General features: G+C 43.4%; 1 protein-coding gene across 2 annotated transcripts in view; it reads right to left on the bottom strand.

Moving 5' to 3' along the window:
- The window catches only part of rftn1b (raftlin, lipid raft linker 1b), a 97,843-nt gene extending 78,580 nt beyond the window's left edge, over nucleotides 1-19,263 (bottom strand). The window contains exons 1-2 of one of the 2 annotated variants that reach the window (XM_076737346.1): nucleotides 18,664-19,263; nucleotides 6,750-6,933 (exon numbers count right to left, since the gene is read on the bottom strand). In XM_076737346.1, coding sequence (XP_076593461.1) covers nucleotides 6,750-6,897 — 148 coding nt within the window. In that variant the 5' untranslated portion in view covers nucleotides 6,898-6,933; nucleotides 18,664-19,263. The remainder of the gene's footprint in view (nucleotides 1-6,749; nucleotides 6,934-18,663) is intronic. The other variant, XM_076737347.1, reaches the window with a different exon arrangement.
- Between the last annotated feature and the right edge of the window lie 6,726 nt (nucleotides 19,264-25,989).

The following is a 25,989-nucleotide window of genomic DNA, read 5'->3' as shown; positions in this document are numbered from 1 at the left end:
ACATTTCCCATTCAGCTCACTTCGGCCTGCATCTAATTTACAATCATGTTTTGATTTGAGCCGTGCAGCCACACCCTGGGCAGCGAGAGTATAATGGAAATATAATGTAAAAACCAGATGACCGTGAATTCAGCCTTCAATGTCATTCTCCCCTTCAATAACTGCGATTCAATTCCACCTCTCAAGCTGAGGAGCCAGGGGATAAATCCCGGCTCCCCCGCCATCCAAGGACTAATCTCCCCTCGGAAAGCCACTCTGGCGCACGGCGTTCCTGCTGACCTCTCCTGCAGCTCGGTCTTATATCTGAGTAGAGTGACAAGGGGGATGGCTGCTCCTGCGTGTCACTCACCTGCCGCCACCGCTACAGCTCATATTAACAAGGGGACTTGGGGCTCTGGGGGTTTTGCATATAAATGACGTGTCTGGCTCCTGAGATGTTATCAAACGGTGTGTGTCTGGGCCTCGGTGTGTGTAGGTGTGTGTGTGCGCAGGCCTCACACCGGCTTTGATGTCAAGGGCGACATCTTTATATTCCCCGAATTCCCAACCTGCCGAGAAGACGCGACGTGTCGAGCATGCTTTCAATTTTTTCGTTCCTCCTGACATTTTTAACGTTTCAAAATCACATTTTGGGAAATAAGATTCACGCCACACATCCCTGATTCTGTTGCGCCTGTGTTTACGATGAAATGGCTTCTTTCCACACCATCTAGCACGGCAACAGCGAGGCGCTTTCTCAGCTCCCTGTAGGGTCATGATCTCAATATCAAACAGACTCTCCGTTTTGTTTTTCTGCCGCTCTTTCAGAGGAGATTGAATGGTAGCAGAGTGACCATGAAGCTCAGCGCATTCTCCAAAATGATATAGCAACATGAGGCAACAACTCACTGGTGGGCAGATATTTAGTGCAGAGGAGGTTCATTACCGACAGCTTTCTGCCGATTTACTCTTCCTTTCATCACTGTTTGCAGTGAAAGGTGTTATTTTTGTACATTTGTTGGCTGGTTAGTAGCCTGCAGGGCCATTATGGTGGCAGTTGCAGAAAGCTATGATCTTACGCTGTGGCAAGAAATTATTACAAACATTATTCACAGTGCGGTAGTCACAGTGAAGAGAACATCATGAGGGCATATTTCCCAAGAAGAGAAGGGTGGAGGGGAAGCAAAAAGACCTCAATTTTGTTCCCAGTCAAAAAACATGCTGATGCAGAGCGTGTTTCCGCTGGTACATTCATTTTTTTTAAAGAAAGGATTTCTCTTATCATGCAAAATTAGACAGTGACAGTGATAATGTTTCCTGAATTAGAAGATAACAAAAAGAGTTCCTCTCACAGCTGCTCCTGTTTTGTTATGACGGTGTAGTTGTTTCTGATGCTGTTCAACTGGCTTACAGGATCAAACAAACATGGATCCATTTCTTTAATTCATTAATTAATGCAATCATTACTCCTCAAGCTTTAAAGTTTTTCCTGAACAATACAAGCAGCATGGTCGTTTTTTCACATCACCATGTCATGTTGAATTCTCTCCATTTTCCAATATTCTATTGCCTCGCTTGCTTTAAAAACATCACACTGACAGTTAGAGACTTGGGACCGCAATCAGGAAATGACAAATGCTTCCTGGCTGAGCATGTTTGCTTTTTGTTTTACTCTGGCATAGTGTGACATGTTACAGAGCCTAATACTAACCTAATAACAATAATAATAAGAGCAGGAGGATGAGACATACGACACACCTCTCACTCTACAAGTTGCTCCTGTAATGCTGACTGGCTGTTCAGTCGTGTCCTCTTTGTTCTACAGCTCTCCCAAAGCTTGATAATTAGTGGAAAAGTCATACAGTCAGCAAACTAACTGGCAATATCGTTCTAAAGTTTGCTGACATGAGTTACTGGTCACAGCAGACCAAGAAAGGCTAATGATTTAACTTTTATTTGTAAGAGGAAGATGATGTTACTTCTTTCCTTAAAAGTTGAGTTTTGCTTTAAAGACATCCTGCAGAGATTTTTACTCATGGTCCTTTTAACTTGTAGTATGACATTTTTACTTGTATCTTGTGCACACGCATGGTTTCACACTATTTCAATGATTGACAGGTAGCACGCCGAGAAAAGTAGCGATGTGCCAGCAAAAAGCAGGGAGGAAGAAGACAACAGCAAACATAGATGTAAACAAGTCAGCTTTGCAAATATTTTGGAGGAGGAAAATATTCAACATGCTTGTTATGAATCAGGGATACACACGGTGTGTTTTGGGTCCAACGTGCAGCATTTAGTGACATGCGCTCTTCAGAGCCAGTGTTTGATTTGTCTGTTCTGGGCTACTGGAGCAACATGGCCGACTCTGTGGATATAAAGAGCTCTTTCTAAGGTAGCGGGCATACCTATTCTTATTTTCAGGTGTATTTATACTAATGAACACATAACTGTGAATATTATGTGACATTTCTGCCAGCGGATCCCCTGAATCCACATATTGGGCCTTTAATGTAAGCCTTTACTGAATAGAAGAAAACTCCACAGGGTACCTTTGAGGAACGAGTGGTTCATTTTCAAGCAACACAAGTCGCCGTTTGAGAAAAATAGGTCTAATTATTCAAACACGGTTAGTATTTGTACTATACCTGTTTCAGCTGTGAGACAGTTGTCATGTAAAAAATGATGACTGACTCCTGTCGCAGCTCTCGTGGTAAGTATCCGGATTTATGTTCACGACCTACAGCTGTACCACAGACTATTTTCATATTCATAATCTTTGACTGTGTCTTAAATATTTTACAGGTTTCCTGCAGAAAAAAAGGTCAGACACATGAATCATAACCTACACTTACATACCTGGGACAAGGTAATTACAGGCGTGAGTAACACGCTAACCCTTCAGCTTGAAAATCTGCTGATGCAGTGAAATGATTCAGCCACTGGGACTGCACTGACACACTCTGATTTCTCAAAACTTAATGTGCTCCTATGAGAAACAGGCACGCACACACACACACACACACACACACACACACACACACACACACACACACACACACTTTATGAGATGAACAACAGAGAAACACAGACAGAGGCGGACTGACAGTGACAGAGAGACTGAGCAAGAGGAAAGTGATTACAGTAAGTACCAACCTCCGCCATTACAGACAATACTTGAAGATAATAATGTGGCCACAAGCCAAACACGCACACTTTGACAAAAGGGAGGCACCCCCTGCCTCCCCTCCTGGCCCCGCCCTAATGACAGGTCCTGTTTGAGGGTGGGTGGAAAAGCCCGCCTGGCCCCCAGATGCCCACGATGCTCAGCTCCTCCATCCATCCAGTCTAGTCAGCCTGACAAACTAATGGAGACTAATCAACTGTCAGGGCGAACACGCTGCACACTACATCTCCCGTACCATCCCCCCTCCTCTGCTCCGGCACCCTCCCGCCGCCGCCACCAAACTCCCCTCCCACCATCATTTCAGCTATAACTGTCATGAGCAGAAATAACGGAGTGATGGCTATATATAGCATCCCGACTCCTCCCTGGCCTGAAGCACACAAACATATACACAACCTTCCTAGAGCTCATTAATGTCCCATTTTTCTCACATTAATGGCCCCCATGATATATTTAAGATTAATCTAATCCTAATGCTACACCTAATCTTAAATTTACCTTGACCTTAACCCCGTCTGTCTTCTTAGCGGCTAGAGTTGGCCGACGACGTTACACTCTACTTTGTAAATCAATATATTTGACAGGACTCGGCGTGTTTACAGGCAGTCCAATAATTTGATTATAATCAGTACAATACTTTGGATTATTGCAGCTGTCATTTAAACGCCCTGACCAAGTTATCTTACTGATAGTCAAATAAGGGAGCTGGATTACTCGTTTAAACGACTCTGGGTATCGATTTGCTTTAGTTGCTTTCTTTGTTTTAATTCTGCATGCAAGGTAAAAAATGTCAAGGGAGTGAACAGGAGGCGAAGCGACGAGTCTGAAAAATGAGTGGTGTGTCTAACAGTGGCAGAAGAGGACGGGGGTTTATTTTTTTTGGGGGGGGGGGGGGGGGTTGGATTAGCAAAATGGCTTTCCTGTTACAACAAACAGCCTCAGGAATATTGGTTGTGTTAAGGTGCTTTGCGAATTCATTAGTATTGCACACTTAATCTGGAAATTCAAGGTAAACAACCTATTTGTATGCATGTAAACATACTGACTGTGTCTCATCAGACAAGCAGAACATGTTACGGAGGTGGACAAGGATCAGCATGCACCCATGCCAATTTGCACCAAACGCTTTGGGAGTCAATACATAAACACTGCTCCAGGCGGAAATACCTGAATTTGTTGCATGTGTTGTCTTTTTTTACCTACAGATAAACTTTATAACATAATTTTTGAGGTCAGTCGGAACAATTTGTGAACACACATTATTATCGTCATTATCATCTTTTAAGTTGATAGGGTGAAGTCATTAGCAAACACCTGCTCGTTGTGGTGGCTCACCTGGTGGAGTGTCTACTGTGCTTTTACAGCGGCAGCTCAGGTTCGATTCCCACCCGCCTCCCCTTCCCCTCCTTCCTCCCCTGCCTTTGCTCTTTGTCTTCAGCCTTCACTATTAAATAAGGCAGAAAATGGCCAAAGAAACCCCCACATCCGTCTTGTTTGTGGCCACCTGGTGGATGTAAATCCAATATTCACTCTCTTCCAGCTCTGTTTTTGGTCCCTACCAACTCCTGAGGGAAATATCTGGCTGAACTGTGTTTGTCTGCTGTTTGATGCTGAGCAGGTCGTGTACAGTGAGCTTTTACAGCATTATCACTGACAACAGCTGCTTGCTGCAGCCGAGCACATTGCTATGAGAGCAGTAAGAGTGAACCAAACAGGGAAGTTGTGGACTAAACAATAATCTGAAACTCACTATGAAGCTGTGCGATGCAGATATTTCATGCAGTCATTATAAAAATGTAGCTGATTTGAATAAATTCTCGAGAATCAGATCAAAAAAAGTGGCCAAAAGCAGTTTGTGCCAATGTTTATCAGTTAACTGAATCTAAACTGGCTGAGCTTAACAATTTATCCTAATCTAATCCAGTACAACCTGATTTAAACAAACTTAACTCAACCTAAAACTGATCTAAATGTTAAAGTTTACCTCAAACTTCAGCCTTTTTTTTGGCAAATCAACTGCGTTTATTGGAAAATAAATTGAGAACACAAACACACATTAATGCTCCTCCATACACATTAACACACACACACACACACACACACACACACACACACACACAAAGAATCCCCCAAGCAGTTAATTTAGATCTCGGCATCTCAGGAAGCAACACCCACCTCCCATCTCATAAACACCTCAGACTGAGGAGAGGAAGGAGAGGAGGGGGCTCAGCCGGCCTTTTCTTTCTCTGTGTGTGTGTATTACTCACATTGTGGGGACATAAACATGTTTCCATAGTCACATTGTGGGAACTCGCCTTCCTTATGGGGACAAGATGCAAGTCCCCTTAATGTAAATCATTATATTTTAGGCTTGGGTCAAGGTTAGGGTTAGGCAAGTAGTGGTTATGGTAGTGGTTAGAGTAAGTGTCCAGGATATGAATGTAAGTCTGTAATGTCCCCAAAAGTGATGAAAACCTAACGTGTGTGTGTTTGTGTGTGTGTGTGTGTGTGTGTAATCTATGTCTGTGTGCATCAGTTGAGGGATGCTATCTCTGAAAGGGAACTGATTCATTTCCATATTTTCATCCACAGCACAGGGAGCCTCAGACTCAGTTTGGCTGTCAGCAACATCTTCACAGTTAACTTGTTTACGTGTTTACAGCTCACCAGGCCGGTCAGAGCGCAGAGCCAGTCGGCCCAGTATCTCACTAACTGAAGCTAACATAGTTCTACGAGGATCAAACCTGTGACCTTGAGCAAAACAGTTTCTCGACCCAGCGGACCACCCTTTACTTTGTTTGCATGGCCCTGCTTGTGAGTGGGACTCCGTGCCATACATAATTGATGGCCGCCAGCAGGATGTTTAGCGTAGATTGGGCTGGAAAATTCTATATCATTAGCACCACGTGAAAGCATGACTGACTAATTGTCAGAAAAGAAATTACAACAGTGGCTGCTATACAGGGAGCAGACGCTAATTAGCACTCCATCATTAGAAGAAAATCCTGATGAAAATTACAGCCAGTGTGCCGTTATTCCATATAAATGAGTGATCTGCATCTGATTCCACGTGCTTTTCTCCTGCAGGTAAAGTGGCATCTCAGAGGGTGAGCAGACAGATTAATCTTATTCAGTAAAATACTACACACAGCTCCGAGTCGTAGATTGCAGTGCAAATCAGCCCCTTGCAAAACTTGTGAGGTATACTGCTGTCTTACCATACAGAGGTATGATGCAGCAGAATGCTAAAGGCCTTGAGCTGATCATATCATTGTGGATATGGAAGGGGCAATAATTTAGACTTTACGACTGCACTGCACAAAATGACTGTAACATCTGCAGAAGAGCGGTGTAGGCTTTTCTGATCAATAGTAACTATTGCGATGCTGACATTTCTGGCTTTTAGTGCTCAACTAGGTGAGCTATAGTTTACCTGGAATAAACACTGAAATGAAAAGGATTGTGGGTCATATACATATATAAACATATAAAGGTAAACTTCCAGCAGGCTGTCAATGAAAAACAATAAAGGTCACAGATTATTTAGCACCTCTTCTAAACAGATTAGTAGAAAGTCATGTCGTACCATCTTTGCCGATGAGGAAGTCCAGGTAGCGGTAGGTGTAGGCCACGCCCATCTTAGTCTCCACCTGCGGTCTCTTCAGGGTGGAGTAAATCTTCCCTGGACTGCTCTCCTCCGACGTCGGCTTCATCTTACGCAGGCCGCAGCCCATGGCTCCACAGTGTGTCTGTCTCCCTCTGCCTGGACCCTGCCAACCGGACAAAACACACCAAGACAGCGCTTCATCGTCACCTGTGTGTGGAGTAAATGAGCGAGCGAAGTGTGCACGAATGAAAGCTGATCGGTGTCTGGGAGAAAGTACATTTCTTAATCAAAGTGGCGTGGTTTGCTGCGATACATGATTTTTTTTAAAAAAGACAAAAATAGGAAAAACCACTTTGGTCCTTTACATGTACACCAAGTATGAATGACTTATACTTAAGTGTAAAGATGTGAGCAGAAAATTTCATGTAAGCATAAAAAGGGAAGAACTTAAGGAGAATGGAACCATTATATTTATATTAATGAATTCTTCTTAATGATTAATTGATCGTTTAATCTGCTACACTGCATATCTTATTAAGTGATCACGCTATAGGGGTCAACGAGTGTGATAAATGCTGAAAATAATATAAAATGTGAAAAGTACTGGATTATTTGCGTAAATGTATACTTATTTACTCTGCTTTCCCTCGCTGGGTTTGGCTGATTAAGGGCCGGATTAACCTCTCTGTGACATACTGTACACACACAGATATGTATACACTCATACATGAAAGCAAACATCATGCACTTGTGATTCCTCTGGGATTTCAGAGGGAAAACCAATAAAGAAGAACATGCGGGATAAGCGTCTGTAAATAAATAAATAAATAAGCATGATTAAATGAGCTTGATTTTTCACGGGTTCCCTCTCCCTCGTTCCCAGGGAGACCAAATTACCACAGACAACTGTGGAGGAAGAGGAGGCCTTAAAGAGCCGCCTCGCCCCAAATGGTTTGTGACAGCATCACTGCCTCTCAGCAGCGGCTGCGTCTGGGAGCAGGTGACATCCTATTGTGTGCCACTGATTAAACTCAAGGATGGATGGATGGATGGATGGATGGCGGTGGCGCCCTCCCCGCCCCCTTCCACCTCGGCTGATGAGGAGCCCTCTCTATTATGCTCCTTTCTAATTACAGAACGTCGCAGGGCCTTGGCCGGAGACTGCGAATCCGAGCCGGCCGCCGCTCCGGAGAAGACAGGACAGGAAGTGAGGCGGGGCGTGGGGGCTGGGATGCAGGAAGGAGTGGGAGGTGAATGAGGAAACGAGCAGACGGGGGCTCTGTTAATGAGGTGAACGGCAAGAATGGAAAAGGTGAGAATCAATCAAGGGAGAAAGAGGAAATGGGGGTGGCCGGGTTGGAGATTGTTCGTCAGAAACGGGGTGTGCGGGTGGGGGCAGTGGGTAATGCATGGCAAGTAGAGTGTGGAGAGAAAAAGAGAGCGCAATTAGAGTCTGCTGAATAGAAAAGGGGTGATCAACACACTACGAGGGACTAGCGAGGGAGACAGAGTGAGAGATGAAGCTGGAGATTCATTACGGTTGTCATGAAAGCCAGTGTTTCCAGTGGCACTTACATGAAAGTCTTTGTTGGGTTTTATGAATCTCAACGCGCATCACAATCATATCTCTACAAGCCTCAGAACAGCACCCTACAATGGACCGCAGGCTGATGGACTTGTGATTAATACCAGAACACACTGAGCCCTGTGTGCTGCGAGCCCCTCGGCTCGTGTGTTCAAAACTTCAGAAGCCTCCTAAATCGTTTGTACGTGTTCGAGATGGACTGAGGAGGAGTCTTCGCCTCTCAGCACATGCCAAGAAGGACTGATGTCTTGCTTCCGTTTTCAAGAACAAAAAAAGCCAAACACAATGTGCAGAGGCTGGCATAGTCGAAGTCCCTAAACACGCTTCAGTCCGCCCTTAAATTGTCACTCAGGACTGCGCTGCACTGTGCTGCAGTTCAGCACGCAGCATCACAAACGGCTCTGCCATCAAAGAAAACAGGGTAAAAAAAAAAAAAGTCTTGAATTTCGCTGTTGCCTACAGTTACTTGTAAATAGCTTTTATCATTTCTCCCCCTACCCTGGAGAGAGTGGGAACAACAAGAGGGAAGGCGAGGCTCTGTCATGTAGTCTACAAGAGTTGGAGAAGAGGTATTGAGAACAATGGGATGGGGGGGGGGGGGGGGGGGTTGAGGGAGGGGTGTGGAAGGAAAACAAAGTGGAAGCGAAAAAATGGAGGGGTTTGTATTTGCATAGCTCCTTGAGACCCGAGAGGAGGCGATGTGAGGCGAACAGGAGTATTTTTAGAGCTGAACTGACAGAGGAAATGTGAAATGTTTGTGATTTTTTGAGTCACCGTTTCTTGCCTCGAACCTCTCCTCGGAGGCGGGAGCTCCGGGCAGTCGCAGCCCCGCCTCGTCCTCAACACCCTGCTTTTTTAAGGAGATTGGCAGGCGGGGACGCGGGGATGCTTCACGGGGTAGACAGACGCCGGGTAGCTACAGAGAAAACAGGAAGAGGGCCATTGATTTCCCTTTTGCTGAATTAGCAACGATCCTCTTGCCATTTTGTTCTGTCTTTTGTCTCTCGCTAATGGCATTTTGAGGTTTTATTCGATAAGAGGTTTTATTCGATGAGATTCCCTCCTCATGAGCCCAAATTGAAGTTCAGATGCTTTGTTGTAGCTGGGATGCACTTAGCTTTGGCCCTAACAACCAAAACATCCCTAAGCACTTTGTATTGTGCTGAATGTTTGTCTTTCACTTCCATGTTTTCCATCTGTCAATCAACAAAGGTATGTCAGTCCAAGGTCTGCTTTGTTTTCTGCGATCACATCGGTCACTGAGGTCACTGCCTGTTACTTCTCCGGGGATTTAGCACATCATTAAAGCTGAAGTCATTGATTTTGTTGGGCAGAAGATCTAAACTGCAGACTGAAAATCACAAACTCCTGGCATATTGCACCTTATACCTTGTGAACTTACTGCTTATTTACACACCCAGAAGACTTGGAGCAACATAAGCATCATTTAGAGCTGGTTTTCTGGCTGCCTAACAAGTTTTAGCTCAATATTCACTTTCCTTTTACCTCTGTTTTAGCTTCCATCAACTCCTAAAAGAAATATCCGGCTCTGTATGACAAATGCTCTGCTGTGCACACTAGCTAGCTGCTAACTTTGTTTTGTGCTAGGCAGTTAAAACTAAATGAATGAGCTAAAAGAGGCTAAAAAGAGCTTGTAGAGCTGCAGACTTGAGTGATAATTATTTGTGGGTTTGTCCCTAGAAGTGCGAGCCTTCACATGATGCAGTCATTTGATCCACTGCTCATACAAAAATACTTGTGGGGCTTCAAATTGTGCAGTTGTTCGACTGAGGAATTTGAACGTTTTAGTCATGCCGTTTACATCAGTGCGGAAGGTGATTTACAGAATCCCTCCTGCACTTGCAGACATCACAGGGACAAGAAGCAACAGCACTGAATGATTTTCCTTAATGCTGTCTGACTGAGATCTTCCCCATATTACAAGACCATGTTACAAGGCTTTGATAGCAACGCTGCTGAGATCAAACCCAGCAGCATGGGAAGCTTCAGAGTGGATTAATGGAGGAAGACATTAATTAGGACACTGTGTTCTTGTGTTCTTCTCCATGTAGTCTCCCTTTTAAGCCCGCTCTCTCTCTCTCTCTCTCTCTCTCTCTCTCTCTTGCACTTTATCAACCCTTTTTCTGAGTTTTGATCTTTCTAATCTGACAAGTAGAGCGCTGGGCTGCATTTGGTGCTGGGCACTGCCAGTCCAGTATCATCCATAGTTTATTGTGAGGAGGAGAGTCAAGTGTTTTCCATGGCAGAGACGTTAGAGAGGCCGTCACCAAATGAGAGGACAAGAGTGACCGCACAGGGAAAACAACAGCAGTGGTTTTTGGTTGAAATGCTTCAAATGAGCCATGTTTCCAGAATGTTTTCCTCACAAGAAAACTCCTGCGGTCGTGTCCTCTGGAGAAGAAATGACAGAATTGGTCTGTCTGAAATGGAATTTGAGAGGAGGGTAATAAAGACTGAAGAGCATGACATACTGCAGCAAGAAAGGGGTCGAGGTTGGCCGGGGGATCATGGATCTACTGACCAAATGCATTTCAGCAACAAAGATGAGCTCCAACTCCGGGATTTTGTCTTGGAAAAGGATTTTGCTTTTCAACAATGGGATTCTCAGTGGAGTGCTAAACCTGAAAATCCAGTGAGCATATGCCAGAAAATATGAGAAGGTAGCTCGTATCCCAAGTTTTCAAGTCAAGGAAGACACAACACTCACATTTCACTTGTTTGTTTGGCTCACATCACGACAGAAAAACACATATGAGTCTTCATCTGAGCATTTGAAGTAAGCAGCTTCATTTCAGTAATATACACAAGGGCCAATACGCAGCTGGGAGCTCGTTTAAAAAGTTACGCATAATCATCATGGTGACGGCTGGAGTCACTGACAATGAGCTTCACAATGGCACTTCAGAAACCTGTCATGGAGACTACGTCCATGTTTTATACAGCCTATGGTTACTGAGTTGTACAGATGACATATTCGACTGTTTTTCTGGTGAGGACGGGCTGACACACACTCAACAGACTTATGTTTTAAAGCGTTTTTACTTCCTGGTATATCAGGGAAAATCCTCACGCTCATGCTGACATGCACACGTGTTCCCATTTTTACCAAATTACCTTCCATAAATCACCACATGAATTCAACAATAGCTTAGCATTTGAATCGATGCTAAAACATCTAAAATCCTGCGTTTGATCTGCTTTGCTTTCACACCACAAACAAACCACGTCAGAGTTCAAATGGTCTTCTCACACCAACCAAACTAAAGTGGGCGACAGAGTTTGACTCAACTGAAGCAAACAGGTTCGGTGTGACCGCTGAGCTGGCGAAGAAGAAAATGCTCATACGAGTTGTTTTGCTGGAACAAGCACTTACAAAAAGCCTATTTTGAGGAAAGGTCACAGGACACACAGCCGCTGTGTCCGATAGCTTTATGTCCGGTCGAAATATCCTTCACTAACCCCCTGAGCTTCGGCCTTGCTCTCCGCTGCTTCGGGTGACGGCGTCAGCTGAAAACATTAACCCACTCCATTTGGAAATCCCCCACTCTTCCCTTCCTTCCTTCATACCTTCCGTCTTTCCTACCTTGAATACTCACCTAAGTAGGACAGAAAGGATGGAAAAAAGAGGGACCCAAGAGAGAGAAAAACAATGGACGGAGAGGCAGGATGTTAATGCTGTAACCTTTAAAGAGAGTGCCTACAGTGTGCAGCTACATGTACAGTATATGCCATTTACAGGATCCCTGTAATCAAACTGGCTTAAAGATGTAATCCAATAAAAGAAAGTTGGTTTGAATACAGTACGATCTACCCGAAGGCTCGAAAGGTAGGTTGGGTCCATGTGGTTAAAGATACAGTCCCTGGCAGGCAGGCATAATCGTGACTTGCATTAAAGTCACAATATCTGTCAAAATAATCGCAACATTATTATTGGGGTGTTTTTTATCGTTCAGCCATCGTAAAAATATGACTTTTCGGCCACAGGACAGAGAAGAAGTAGATTATGCTGCATGAGGGGCTTCTTCGAACCCTGTTATACTTAAAACGTGATCTTTTAAACATTTTGCTGGACTATTCCTTTAAATCTCGATGTGACAACAATAGATAGCAGCAGCCTGAAGGTCAGAATTCACATCTGATGGGCTTCGGTAAACAAACATGAAGTCTTTGCTGTGATTTGAGAGACATATGCGGAACAGTAGCACCACTGTTTACCACCAAGAGAAAAATGCATCACTTTCTTTGCTGCTCTATGGTTTCATGCTAGCGTAACATCCAGAATGTCATGAATCAGAACAGGCAGTTGTTTTTAGGGGTCTTACGTTTAGAGTTACATCCTCTAGCAATGGGACACTGGTAACAATGCTCAAATCATGATTTACTGTAAAAAGGTCACAAAGGACACAAAGCTTCAGAATGTGTCATAATGTGAAACGCCCCCAAAACATTTTCATATTGTAGCTGCTGCAGAAAAGCTTAAACACAGGCATCTCCACATCTGAGCCCTTACTCACTCCCCACAAGGAGACCAGGGGTGCCGAAGGTGGAATTGCTTTTTCAACTCACTGAATTTGTTATATTTGCTTTGAATGCCCAAGGACGATACATAACGGCAAGCATGCAGGACTCAAAAAAGAAAAAAAAAAAAAGGAAGACGAGGGGTGATGAGTGAGGTGGAGAGAACAGGCCAGTAAACAATGGTGTCTGTCTGAGATTCTCCGCTGTTTCAAGGCTTCGGGAGGCTCCGCGGTTCGCTACGGCCTCGGCCAACCTTGTCTCTCTGTACAGTCTCAAGGCCCAGTTACAGTCCGTCCACACACACACACACACACACACACACACACACGGACGCATTGAGGGAGCTATTGCCATGGGAACCAACCCCTCTATGACTATTCCCTGCTCAGGGGAATAATAGGCACCAATCTTTCTCAACCTCTTTCTCTTTCATTGTCAGTTTCTCTCTTTCTTCTCTTTTTCTGGTCGCTGTAAGCTCTCACTCCTCTTCATCACTAGGACCGGCCCCCTCTTTCCCTTCCTCCTCCTCTTTCCTCTCCTCCATGTGCAGGAGCAAACGCTCGTGTCCTCCTGCCCCCCCCCCCCCGCATGTCTTTGACAGTCATGACTTTGATTTGTTATGCATAATCTATCCACGCTGGGAAATGTACAGTTCTCACAAGTGAGGAACAAAAAATTATCTCGGGCCGATCTGCACAAACACTACGCTGGTTGTTTTCAAACTGCAGCCGAAGAAATATGGTGAAAGCGGGATTGTTTGTCATTTCAAGAAGCAGGAGAGAAAAATACTTGGTTAAAAATAGAAGATTCTTTGGTTGCCCTCTTTGCTATTTTTCTCTAAAACACGGAGGGGTTTGAAGAGATTTCCCGTGAGTGACTCATTGCTTTCTGTGAACTTGCTCCAGGCAGGTCATTTTTTATTAAAGCCAGCCGAAGCCAAGTTCTTAGGTTTTCAGACACCCTATCGACATGTCCGTGTTGAACATTACCCAATCAATACTGCTGCAATTTTCTTGACCACCCATTACAACAGGAGTCAATTTGCTTTATAGAAATATCAAGGGGGATTCTTTTTTCTTCTTCTTTGGTTCGAGGCTAAGCTACGACACAACTGGCTGAATATTGGCTCTTTTGTTTTCCGTCTCGCCTGGAGGACTCATCCTAATATGCCGTCTCAGGTCTAGGGCAATGCCAGAGGCTTGAATAACTTAGTATCTTCAAAAGCACGATCACTGTCACCTAACAGGGGAGTGCGGGAGAATAATCTTTGCCCGAGATCTTGTAACTGAACATTTCAGAGGGAAAAGATGTGAGACTGGCAGTGGAGGCTGCGATCAAGATGACACCCTGTCGTGAGAACTGCAAAACTCACGCTTTATTCATTCAGCCATGTTTACTGCCCAAAGTTAATATTCCTGCCAATAAGGATGCCAAATCTGATTTCTGTTCAACAAATGACACCAGAGTTTCTATCAAGATGCACCAAAGCACAAAAAAATAACTGGAATTAAGCACTGAATATCTCTAAAATACAGATGCTTATATGCTGCAGTAATTTTTGTACTCTTTAAGAGTAGAAGTAACCTTTGGGGTCTGTGGAGGACAATGAAATGTAAAAATAACCACCTTTATCCCAAATTTTTCTGAGTATAGAATGTTCTGGTTGTTTGTTGTGTCTGTCTGTGGGTGTTTGTCTGTATGTACAGCGTGGAGAGGAGTACACATTATGGTTTACACAAGCCTACACTTGCCAATTACCTTAATCAAATTTCACGCCACACAGGGGGATTCACTGTGCCCGGATCAGATAGCAAACGTAAGTTGATTAAAATACATGTTTGCTAAAAGACTGAAGAGAGAGAAAATCAACACGGACTCAGAAAACACACAAACTGATGGCTGAAAGGAAGGATTCAGACGGTAAACGAGTAACATCTGAAAAACGCTGACAGATTTTCACAAATTACAAACATTTTCTCATTTCATTTCTACATCAAATTGTGCAATGCGGATACTTTTATGTGCCTGAGGTTTGAGATATCCTTGCTAAACGCTAATAAGTCATAAATAAAGAGTCATAAATCTGCAATAAAGGTCAGTTTCTCAAAAAAAAACATCAATTATGTGGAGCAAATGTTAATAAAGTCATTAATAAAGACTCTCTAGTTTTTCAGTTTGTGGTAAGCTGTCACCAAAGGTTAGTAAGTCATTTGCAATTCTAAATGCTAATAAATTAAATGGAGTGAAAGATTTTTACAACAATCCATCAGATCTGCCCTTACATGCTAAAGGTCGTCATCAAAGGACACATCCACGTATTTCAAGCCTATCTTAATATGATACTCGCCCCTATGAAAGAGTTATCAGTCATCATCCTCCGTCCATACTGGCCATGAAGTAATTCCTTCCTTGTATGACCACAGAGGAAGATTTCAGGAACTGCAGCAGTGTGTATTAGCCGGATCAAGTGGTTATCTTTGAGAGTTACACTCTTTATAATACAAAATCCCTTATTTGTGTTACAGTTCCTCCGCTGCAGCTCAGCACAGAAGCACAGTCAGTGAAACAAAAAGATGGAATTTTGTACTGAAAAGCTTAACTTTGGAAAGCACCCACTTGATTTGGCTAAGCCTCATTTTATCTTCAGCTGAACTTTAGAACGCATTTTTACACAGAACAAGGGCTGTGAATGTTGTCGCTTTCATTACAGCAAGAAGGGACCGCTTCACGGCCAGTATGAGCACGAGGAATGATTACAGGGACTTCCTAAAAACTTGGTATTTCACCAAGGGGACAAAGCCCTCTGCCCTGGGACACACAGTACTGTGTGTCTGATGCGCACTCCCGTCAGTTTGCATTGCATCTTCTCATCACTTTTTGGATAAGCGAGCAAAGCCACAACCTAAAAAGTTGTTTGTAAACCTGACCATTGCCAAGATTAAACCTACAGGAGACCTCAGCGCTAATTGTAACTCTAAATAGAAATATTTTTTACTTGATTATGATCTTTGATTTACAAAGATACACTTATATATTTGCTCCTTGTTGAGCTGCAACCTTAACCAGACTCCCTGTAGATCTCAGATGACTTTTACCTGACCTTTACCTTGACCATCATAATGTTATACTGGAAAATATATACAACTAAATGACAACTAAAAAGATATATTAAGTCCAACAGTAAAAATGTACTCAGCTCGGGGGTCTGTATTCTGATATTAGAGTGGTATCTTGTATCAATAGATGGCCAGCAGCTGGACACCTAAGCCTGTTTGGGCTGAAATTTTCCTTCTGGGCTTCCTGCCAGAAAGTTTGTGTCCCATGTGAACCCAAAAGTCAGCGCTGACTTATTGTTTTAGCCCAAACTGTGGTCTTTTCCTAAACCTAACCAGGTGGTCTTGTTGCCTACACCTAACCAAACTGCCAATGACCAAAGAAATGAATAATTAAGTCTCGAAATAAAAAGTCATTCTTGACTTTTAGATTCACACAGCACTTGAACCCCAGTCTTCTGGCTGAAAGTCCTGTATTTGACCCATTTTTTCTCCCATTACTGTCCCAGCGGGCTAACAGGGCAGACTATCAATTTCCATGTACATACTGTAGGTGTGAAACCAAATATAGAAATCACAGGCAAACAGCATGCACTCAGACTGCATGTGTGCACTGCTACGTTCTGCAAAACCATGTCCATCAGGGTCCCAATGATTACACATGAGTGTTGTATTAAGACAGACTTATTGATCTTAAAACTCTGAACCTTTTTTATAGCTTCTTAATAAAAGGATTTTGGTCCCAATGTGCTTGAACGGTCCACTGGAGCGAGAGCACAGCAACACCAGCCAGAGAGATTTTTCACAGCCTGTTAGCTCATACATTGTTCTTATTAATGACTCATAAGAGATGAATACAGCATGGGTAAATCAGTACAACTTAAGAACCCTTCATAATGTATGCCTTGTTAGAAAGTGATGCGCCATTTTTTCAGTGTAACTCAGCTCTGTATTGAAATTGGAGGCAGAAATCACAGAGATGGATCTATTAAACCAAATGAAACCAAAACTATGCGCATGGCTACATATCATTACACATAAGTAAGAAAATGCGTTCACTGTCCTTTGGGTGAATTAACCCTTTAATGGTTTCTTCACCTTTTGCCCTGCATAATGATTCCAAGTGACAATGTAGCGTAGCGAAGCCGAAACCACAATCACTTCCATGTTTCCAACAGCCGAGCCGGATGATGCAGACATATGGGGTTTCTATGGGGAGGTGTTTCCCCACACATGCGTGTGTGTGCGTGTGTGTGTGTGTGTGTGTGTGTGTGTGTGTTTCACATGTGTCTGTATGTGCGCTCGTGTGTTTATGTGCTCATGTGTATGTATGTAAGCACGTGTGGTACTGCATGTGTTCGTTGTATGTTTCATGCGTTCACCCTTTGATGTGCACACTCGACATGGAGCACATGGCATTTTTTCCTCTGTGCACATGTGTGTTTGTGCGTACAGTGTGCATGTACAGTGTGCTTTGGTCAGTGAGTCTAAACGTGTGTTTGTGTTCTTATTTGTGTGTGTGCGTCTCTTACATCTGTTGTGTTATGTGTTTTTCGGCTACATGTGTGTACATATATGTGCTGTGTGTCTTCTTGTCTATTTACGCTTGTTTTTGTGTGTCTCAGTGTTTGTGTTTACAGTGCTGTATGCCTTTGGGGTGTTTTTTTTATGATGTTTTTGTGTTTTGTGTGTTTATCTGTGTGTGTGTGTTTGTGTGTGTGTGTATGTGGGTGTGTGTGAGACAGGCAGACTGAGACAGAGAGAACTCCTGACCCACCAACACTGGAGCGTTAACGCAGCTCGACGCACCACAACTCACCAGCTGGAACTAATTAACAGCAGTTCAGTCAGACTGAGCTCTCTCACTCACTTTCTCTCTCTCTCTCTCTCTCTCTCTCTCTCTCTCTCTCTCACACACACACACACACACACACACACACACACACACACACACACACTTTTCTCCTCTTCCCCCGGCTTTTCCTCTCTCTCATGCCCTCGTCTTCCTCCTCCCTGACATCCCCCCGCCCCTCCTTCACCTCCTGCCATCGCTCAACTTGTTTTTCCCTTTAAACCTCCTTGTCTCGTACACGCACGCACGCATGCATGGATGAACTCATGTAATGGAGCACATAGTCTAAGCATGTAAACATGCACTCGTATAGACGGACAGGGACATATCAGCATGCATGCTGCACAAAAAAGACAAAAAAAAAAAAAAAACAGAGGGGAAACCCAAAATTTTAGCCTTCATAAATACAGTACAGAAGCTCACAAATCACACACTCCCCTGCCTCTCCCCTCATTAGTGGGAGTGGTGTGATACTGTACGCCGGGCACATCTTGAAATGCTGTCAGGATTCGGTCTGTGATTGGATCCAGGTAGACATTTTTGGCATTCTGTACCATCCATCACGCATGTGACTTCAAAACAACCAGACCTATTGATGTGCATGATGAATGGCCGGGGTGCGTGCGTGCTTGCCAGCATGTGAATGCGTGAACATGTGTGTGTGGTAGCAGTGGATTTAGAGCTTCTTGTCGAACACACTGCTCAGAAGCCAAACTTGTGGCTTGCGGCGTCGTCTAATGAATCAACTCTCTGTGGTAAACAATTGCTACCGCGCAGTCCAAGTTTACTGTGGCTGCTGTCCAGGGAGTGCAGTACCACATCTGTGGGGAAGTACAAACAGACAGAAACGGAAAGCAAACTTACCTGTTTCACAATCTCGTTGAAAAGTTCACTGCTTGGAGGCGAAGGCAGCAGCTGGACCAGAGCTTCCAGCGGAGAAACACATTCTACTTGGAAGGAGACCGGCACAAAGAGGAGGATGGAGGACGGGTTCGGATCCTGGCTGGCTTGAGGGAAACACAATCCTCCGGCAGGCAACAGAGAAACCTGAACGTCTGTCGGCTCTACAGACGCAGCAGCAGCAGCAGCGGCGGCGGCAGCAGCAGCAGCAGTTACAGCGGTTTGCTTCGTCTTCCCCCCTCGCCACCTAACGGAGCTCAAACACACTTGTAAGCTCGGTGTGTTTAGGTCATGCTCAAAGTATGCCTGTATACCGATGTTCTGCAAGCTCAGGGAAACCACATCCTGTCACATATTTACCTCCCTCCCCTGTCTCTCCCTCCCTTTTCTCTCTTTTCAGTCTCTCTGTGTGGCGCTCTCTCTCTCTGTCTCTTTTCCTGTGTCTTTCTCTTGCTACCCTGTGATTGTCTGAAGCAACTGAGCGCTCTGACCCAGCGTCTGTTCAGCACTGCCTCTCTGCCTCTCTGCCTATCTCTCCAGCAGCCGCACCAGTTCCACTCGGCTGACTGAAGAATCCATCTGAGGAGAGGAGGGGGAGAAAGGAGGGGAGGGAGAGGAAGAGAGAAGGAGGGCAGAGGGGAGATGGGGAGGAGGGGGGGGGCTTCGCTGGGAAATACCAGAGTTAGAGAGAGCAAGTAGAGGGAGGAGGAAGGGTGGTGGGTGTTGTTTAGGGAGTGAAGGACTAAAGAAAGATTGGCGGGTTGAAATAGTAATCGATAGTTTGTTTGAGAGAGAGATGGAGGGAAGTAGAAAGAAAGCAGTAGAATGCTGTGCCACATAGTCAATACATGCACACACACACACACACACACACACACACACACACACACACACACACACGCACACACACACGTGCACACTGTTGGAAGTGTGTTGGGGGACTGGTGATAAATTTGGCTAACAAAGTGTAAGAGGTACATGTATAATGGTTGTTTTGTTGAGTACAGCTCTCTCCCTCTGTGTGTGTGTGTGTGTGTGTGTGTGTGTGTGTATGTGTGTTTCTCACTACTTCACTCCTCTGTAGTGGTTATGCATATTTAATACGTCCGGGTCAGGACCCCCCATAGCACCGTATTTATTATTTAAGCCAGTTTGTATGAGGGACCACCGCTCTGGAGGACGACCAGTCCTCTGATACGTAAACTGTGATTTCCACCGCGACACCAACTACGACTCGAGCAGCAGCAGCAGCAGCAGCAGCAGCAGAGATCAATGTCGATACAGAGGATCTTTGCTGGAGGCATCTGCATCACTGCTGACATCAGGGAAGAAGTTTCCATCACTGTCAGTCTGTGCCATTAACTCTCTGCAGTGCTACAGTAAATGACCCTGTTGGCTGTTTTGTGCTGACTGTGTTGTACAGAATTTGGCTGTTTTGCTTGTTGAATAATTCTCACAATTTAAGGCGACTTAAAGCGTTTACAATCGATTATTTACCATCAGCAATGGATCACATTGCTACATGTATGTGACAGGTGTCTCTTGTAATGAGGATTATCACTCAAATCGGCAGTTCCCCTCAGCTCCACAGAGTGTGTGTCACATATTTCGGCTAATTATTTCGGCTTTGCGGCCCATAATTGAACTGTTTTGGTTCAGTCTCGCTGCTCTCACAACGTTGGAGCAGCTGTTATCAGCAATTAATGATAAATCTAATAATTGCTACCTGCCCAGCACCAAATGTCAGACAAACCAAGTGACTAACCGGAGCATTTCGCTGCTAGAAGACCAGGTATTTTCCTCTGGTGGAGACCAAAATAAAGCTTCATCAGGTGGTGAGAAACATGACTCCAAATAAATGCTAATGTTTCTCTGTATCTGCTGGACATGCAAACAGGAAACTGTTAGCTAATATCAACTAAAGGAAGGTGATAATATAGTAACTTGCTTCTGCTGCCCCCAAGTGGCTAAAAAATCTGTTTAAAGTTCAGCTGAAACGGACACACGGCAAAACATGATGATGGCAACATTTCGGCAGCTGTGGTTGGTCGAACTGCAAAGACAGAATTCTCCATGTGACACGCTGACCCTTGTGTTTGGAGAGAGGCTCGAGGGTGAAGTGGATCAATCAGTGGCTCACTGACATCTTTAGAGGGGTGAAGAACTCGAATGAAACAAAGCTGATGAAAGAAAAGAGCAACTCAGTTGAATTATTATTCATTTGTGGAAAAAGTAGCAACATGTTTTTTTTGAGCTTCAAGGTTTCCTTCCTGATCTTGGAAACAGTAGTTTGATGAAAACAGGAGTTATAATCTCCCCCAAATACACAACCACCTGTCGTCACATCACCACATTATTAGGTCGTGTGACACCTACTAAACCATCTCCATGACAACTGAGCAAATGCTGACAGGTAATGCCATGAAAACTTCAGGAACAACAATATATACATACATATATATATATGGTATAAATGTATGATTTCACATTGTCTCAGTAATTAACTGCATGAATTCCAAGTTTTAGCTTCACTGGAACACTGACTGCAGCATGTTCAGTCTGCAGCCTCTTTTCAGCCATAGTTACTGGCAATGACAATACAGAGAGTTATATTTTTGTTTCGCAAAATCGATTTGGTTTCAGTCCAGCATGAGTTGGCCTGGTCACTGATTCAGAATAGGTGTTGAATGAGGATCTTTGACAATAGCAGCTATTCGAGCGGGCCTTGACATCTGTTTCTAAAGGATGTTGAGAAAGCTGGGGAGAAAAAGGGGCTGTTTACACAGCAGTACACAGCTGTTACACAGAAAATATTAAGATCATTTTTAGACATGCAAGCAGCGTCTGCCTGTCAGACCACGACTTTGGGCCAGCCTCAACAACTGTTGGATGGATTGCGTGAAATTTTGTACAGCTGTTTGTGATCCACAGCTAATGAATGATAGCTTTGCTGATACCCCGAATTTTCATGGAGCTCATTCATTAGATCTAAATTTTAATATGTCCAGTATTTTGGTTTATGGCCAAATACTTCCAAAACTAATGACATTCCCATCAGACTCAGTTGGATTGTGTTTAGTGCTAATTAGCATGTTAGCATGCGGATGAACATGCTATGTATTCTATCAGGCAAACATAAGCCTGTTGGCACCGCCACTGTGAGCATGCTAGCATGCTCATGTTAGCATTCAGCTTAGAGCAGTGCTTTGCCTTCGGTAGGTAAAACATGACAGGGCAGCTTGCATCACTGTACACTCAAGTCTTGCTAATCTGCAGCATCTGCATCAACACGGGACAATTATGGAATACATTTACACATTTTCCTTCATTTATAAGCAAACAAGTACTTAGAAAGAGTATGAGAGATCAGTGAAAGTGTCTTTTTTAAAACACCCCATATACCAGTGTTAAAAAAAACCCTTTAAGAATGATTTGTAGATATCCTGTAATCTGTCCTTGCATGTGGTGAAGTGGGACTTTAATGAAAAGCAAATAAAAATTATGCTTGGCAAAAATATACTTTACTACTGACAAGCTAGAACGGAAACAAGAGAGACAAAGGATGGCTTTCTTTTTGATAACATGTCATAATTAGAGCTGCAGGTATAGACCTACTAGCCGTACACAATGTGATCATGACATTGGGCTCTTCTCAAAGTCATTTTCAGCCTTAAAGGGGATTCGCTCCATCATTTGCAGGCTTGTAGCTCCCTTTTCAAGGAGAACCCTCATTGTGTTGCTCAGACGTTGCTATGAGAATCTAACTCCAGGCCACAAATTAATGATATGTCTCTTTTAAAGATGGAGATTTCCTGCCTCTGTTTGCTGTCACACCAGGAGCCCCATTAGACTTTAATCACCCTTCCTGAAAGCACAAGCGGAACCTGCCAACACATATCTAAATCTCGGCAACATGCGTCCGATTTTGGAAGGGCTTTTTTCAGCATTAGACCACCTTCCGTGAAAAGGATTCAGTGCTGGAAGGGGAAAGGCTCGTTCTGGCAAATGGTATCTTTGAAACACCCGTGGAGATAGAGACCTGAGGTTGGAATTAAAGAACAAAAGAAAGTGAAATTGTTAACGTTGGGTGGATGCTTGGCTGGTTTTCTAGCCCTTTAAACTGAGTGAAATCAAATAAAATGCTGAAGCCATCCTGACTGGCACTGAGGCTTGAATGACTGTAATGATCACCCACAGAGTAATTGCCAACATGCTTTAGCTTTGGATACTAGCTAAAAAAAAAAAAAAAAAACATGCCAAAAAGTGAAAAAACATATGTGGGAAGATGACATTTACATGATGTCATCTTCAGATCTGATACTTCAGTGGGTTTATTGTTTAGCTCTAGATTGGGTGTGTTTAACCTTCTGTAACTTGGTGGAAACTTGACCTTAGTGCACGCCGCTGAATGTCTTTTGCTGATATTTCCCCACTGGAGACTCTGTGGGACAACTGAAATGGGACAAACAATGTGAGACGAACTGCAAAGATGGGCAGCCAAGCATAGTGTTTGTGCAAGCTGGTGTTTGTGGAAGCATCAGTCTTAGACGAGTGGCTGAGGATTCAGACAGACAGCTGATTGGACGGGAGTGTGAGTGGAACAAAACGCATCACTTAGGGAGCCTAAATGAGTCTCCTCATTCTGCTGTGAAATAACAACATTGTTCAATCACGGGCTCCATCATATTCAAGGATTCATACAAAGGGGACAGTTGTGTTTGGTCATTGGACCTCAGCAGCTTCTGTAGCTCCTCTGTGACTGGAGATGTGACAGTGCCCCCCGGTGGTTAGTGTGGAAAGTGAACTTTCAATGATTTGTCAAGTGGTGAAGAACATGAACGTGTTCTGTACTGTGGCCTTGCTTTTATTGTACTCTCTGTATACCCTCTGTATTATTTTCTTTTGTGTGGCACATTTCATTTAGTGCCTAATAGACATACTCAAATATGTCCTGTGTGGTACATGTTATAGTCACTAATATTAATATCCCCATTTTAGTGTTGCGCTGCATGCTTATATCCTATTTTAAAAAACTCTTTTAATTTTGCATTATTGTTTGGGTGACTGTTAAATCTGTCCAGTTATTGCGCATAGAAAATGGCCTTTTGGCTTACTGGTGCATTTCAGTAATGTATATTAATGTGTGTCACTGTGTAATAAACCAGTATGTAAATACATAAACAACAACTTGGATTTTGAAAAATATAAAATCAACCGTTAGAATCTCTCTCAGATTGACTGTGACTTTGTTGTCCTTTGCTTTTGAAGGGTGTGTCTCGTTTTGTTTGAGTGTGCAAACAAAATGAGGAAACTGTGTCCCCACAGTGAAATGAAGAATACAGAGCTCATAGCATGTGCGCTAATTTGCTTAATGCTTTGATAGAGGTGAAAATTACAGCTAAAGTATGTGACACTGATAGTAATGCTGCAAAATAACGATGAGTATATAGATTAAATTATGCACTGAATGAATGAATGAGAAAGCGGTTTAGAAGACGCTCATAGAAATTAGCATTTCATGAGTACATGCTAGAATGCTAACGACTAGCAACAGCACATTAGCATTGGCACAAGACGTATCTTGACAAGATTTCAGAAAAGGCTCTGAAGGACGGAAGCTGCAACGAGAGTCAGTGAGAATCTCTTGTCGGCTTGTGTCAAACGTCCCAAATTTGTATCGTCTGCATAGGCTTTGTCATAATTAGGATGAAATTATGAATCCACAAAAGCTACTAACAGTTTTAGTGTTGAAAATGTATCAGTACAGCTCCTTTAATTCTTTATGTGTTTTAATGGAACCTGTTGGCTGTATGAACCCTGAGGCAGCGTGCATATATTCAGTCGTACTTTTCCTTTTTCCAGTGATTAGATACCTGAATTACGCAACAGGGGTGAACACGAAAAGGTTTCCAACAAAAGACTTCAACCTTTCTCACATAATTTCTGCCGAACCCGGCTGCATTAGGCTGTCAGTTTTCTGCCCGGGGTGTCCGTCTGTAGCTGCACTCAGATTCTGCTCTTTAACGGCCATCATTACTTTAAATGATGTGCCTTCACTCTTATGTAATGGTGAGAGTTATTGTTCCAAGAAAATCGTATCTGAATGTATACAAAGCCATTGGTACATAAAGAACCACCCATGAGCTCCATCACTGCACTGAACGTTAAACACTGTTGACAGTGGAGAGCGAACTCTCTTTGCTTTGCATTTGGTATTGTACTGCATTGTGCAGTTCATATGGAGGCGGGCGCGCGTGCACACACACACACACACACACACACACACACACACACTGTAGCTTTATCAGATATCTTGTGATTTAACTCTCTTACTTGTACCAAAATCGATATCTTAATTTTCAGCCACACTGGAGGCACGGCTCCAGAGAGGGCAATGTCTGTTGGTTAGTCAGTCCACCACTTTTTCCTACACTGAAATGTCTCAGCAACTGTTTGATGGATTGCCATGTAATGTACAGACATTCATGGTCCCATTCTTTAGCACCACAACCAGGTCAATATTTCCAATTTTCCATTAAATTATTCTCTACATCTACCTGATGGAGAGGCACAAAATGTTCAGAAATTCAGGTCCCCACACGATGAATTCTCCTTATTTTGGCACCCCCTTGCTTTTTGAATGAAGTATTCAGGCATTACCACGAAATGGGCATAACATTCATTTGGCAGATGCTTTTCTGAAAAGTAACTGACAATAACTGCATTCAGACTCACAAGAAAAAAATTAGAAGCCCAAATAAACAGATAAATGAGTGTTAGAGAGGGACGCCATCTGTGCTTCCTCAAACTTCTCTGTCTGGATATCAAAGTCTGATGAGAATGATCATCTCTTAACTTTAGCGCCATCAACAGGTCAAACTTTTGATGAAATCTGCAAAACTAATGAAATTTCCATCAGCCTCAGCTTTACTTTATGTTTAGTACTAATTAGAAAATGTTAGCATGCAAACATGCTAAACTAAGATGCTAACTGTTTAATCGCCTGCATGTCAGCATTGTCATTTTGAGATCGCTGATGTTAGCATTTAGCTAATAGCTGTGCCAAAGCAGGCCTTCAGTTTCACAGAGTCACTGTAGACTACTCTTGTTTTTCTTTTTGATAAAATCTGAACAATTTCACTGGAACAGAAGGTGAAAAGCGCAAAAACTGTACAAACAGAAAATCATGCAATATTTTTACCACAGGAGCATTAAAGCAGGTGTACTTGCAGTCAAAATTGTCAATTTGTGAAAATAACAGAAAAAAAAAAAGTTTTCAAAGGATTTGAG

The sequence above is a fragment of the Chaetodon auriga genome, chromosome 8 (genome assembly GCF_051107435.1).
Source record: "Chaetodon auriga isolate fChaAug3 chromosome 8, fChaAug3.hap1, whole genome shotgun sequence".
Taxonomy (NCBI): Eukaryota; Metazoa; Chordata; class Actinopteri; order Chaetodontiformes; family Chaetodontidae; genus Chaetodon; species Chaetodon auriga.
Note: the sequence above shows the minus strand (reverse complement) of the source record. Positions and strands in the feature narration are given on the sequence as shown.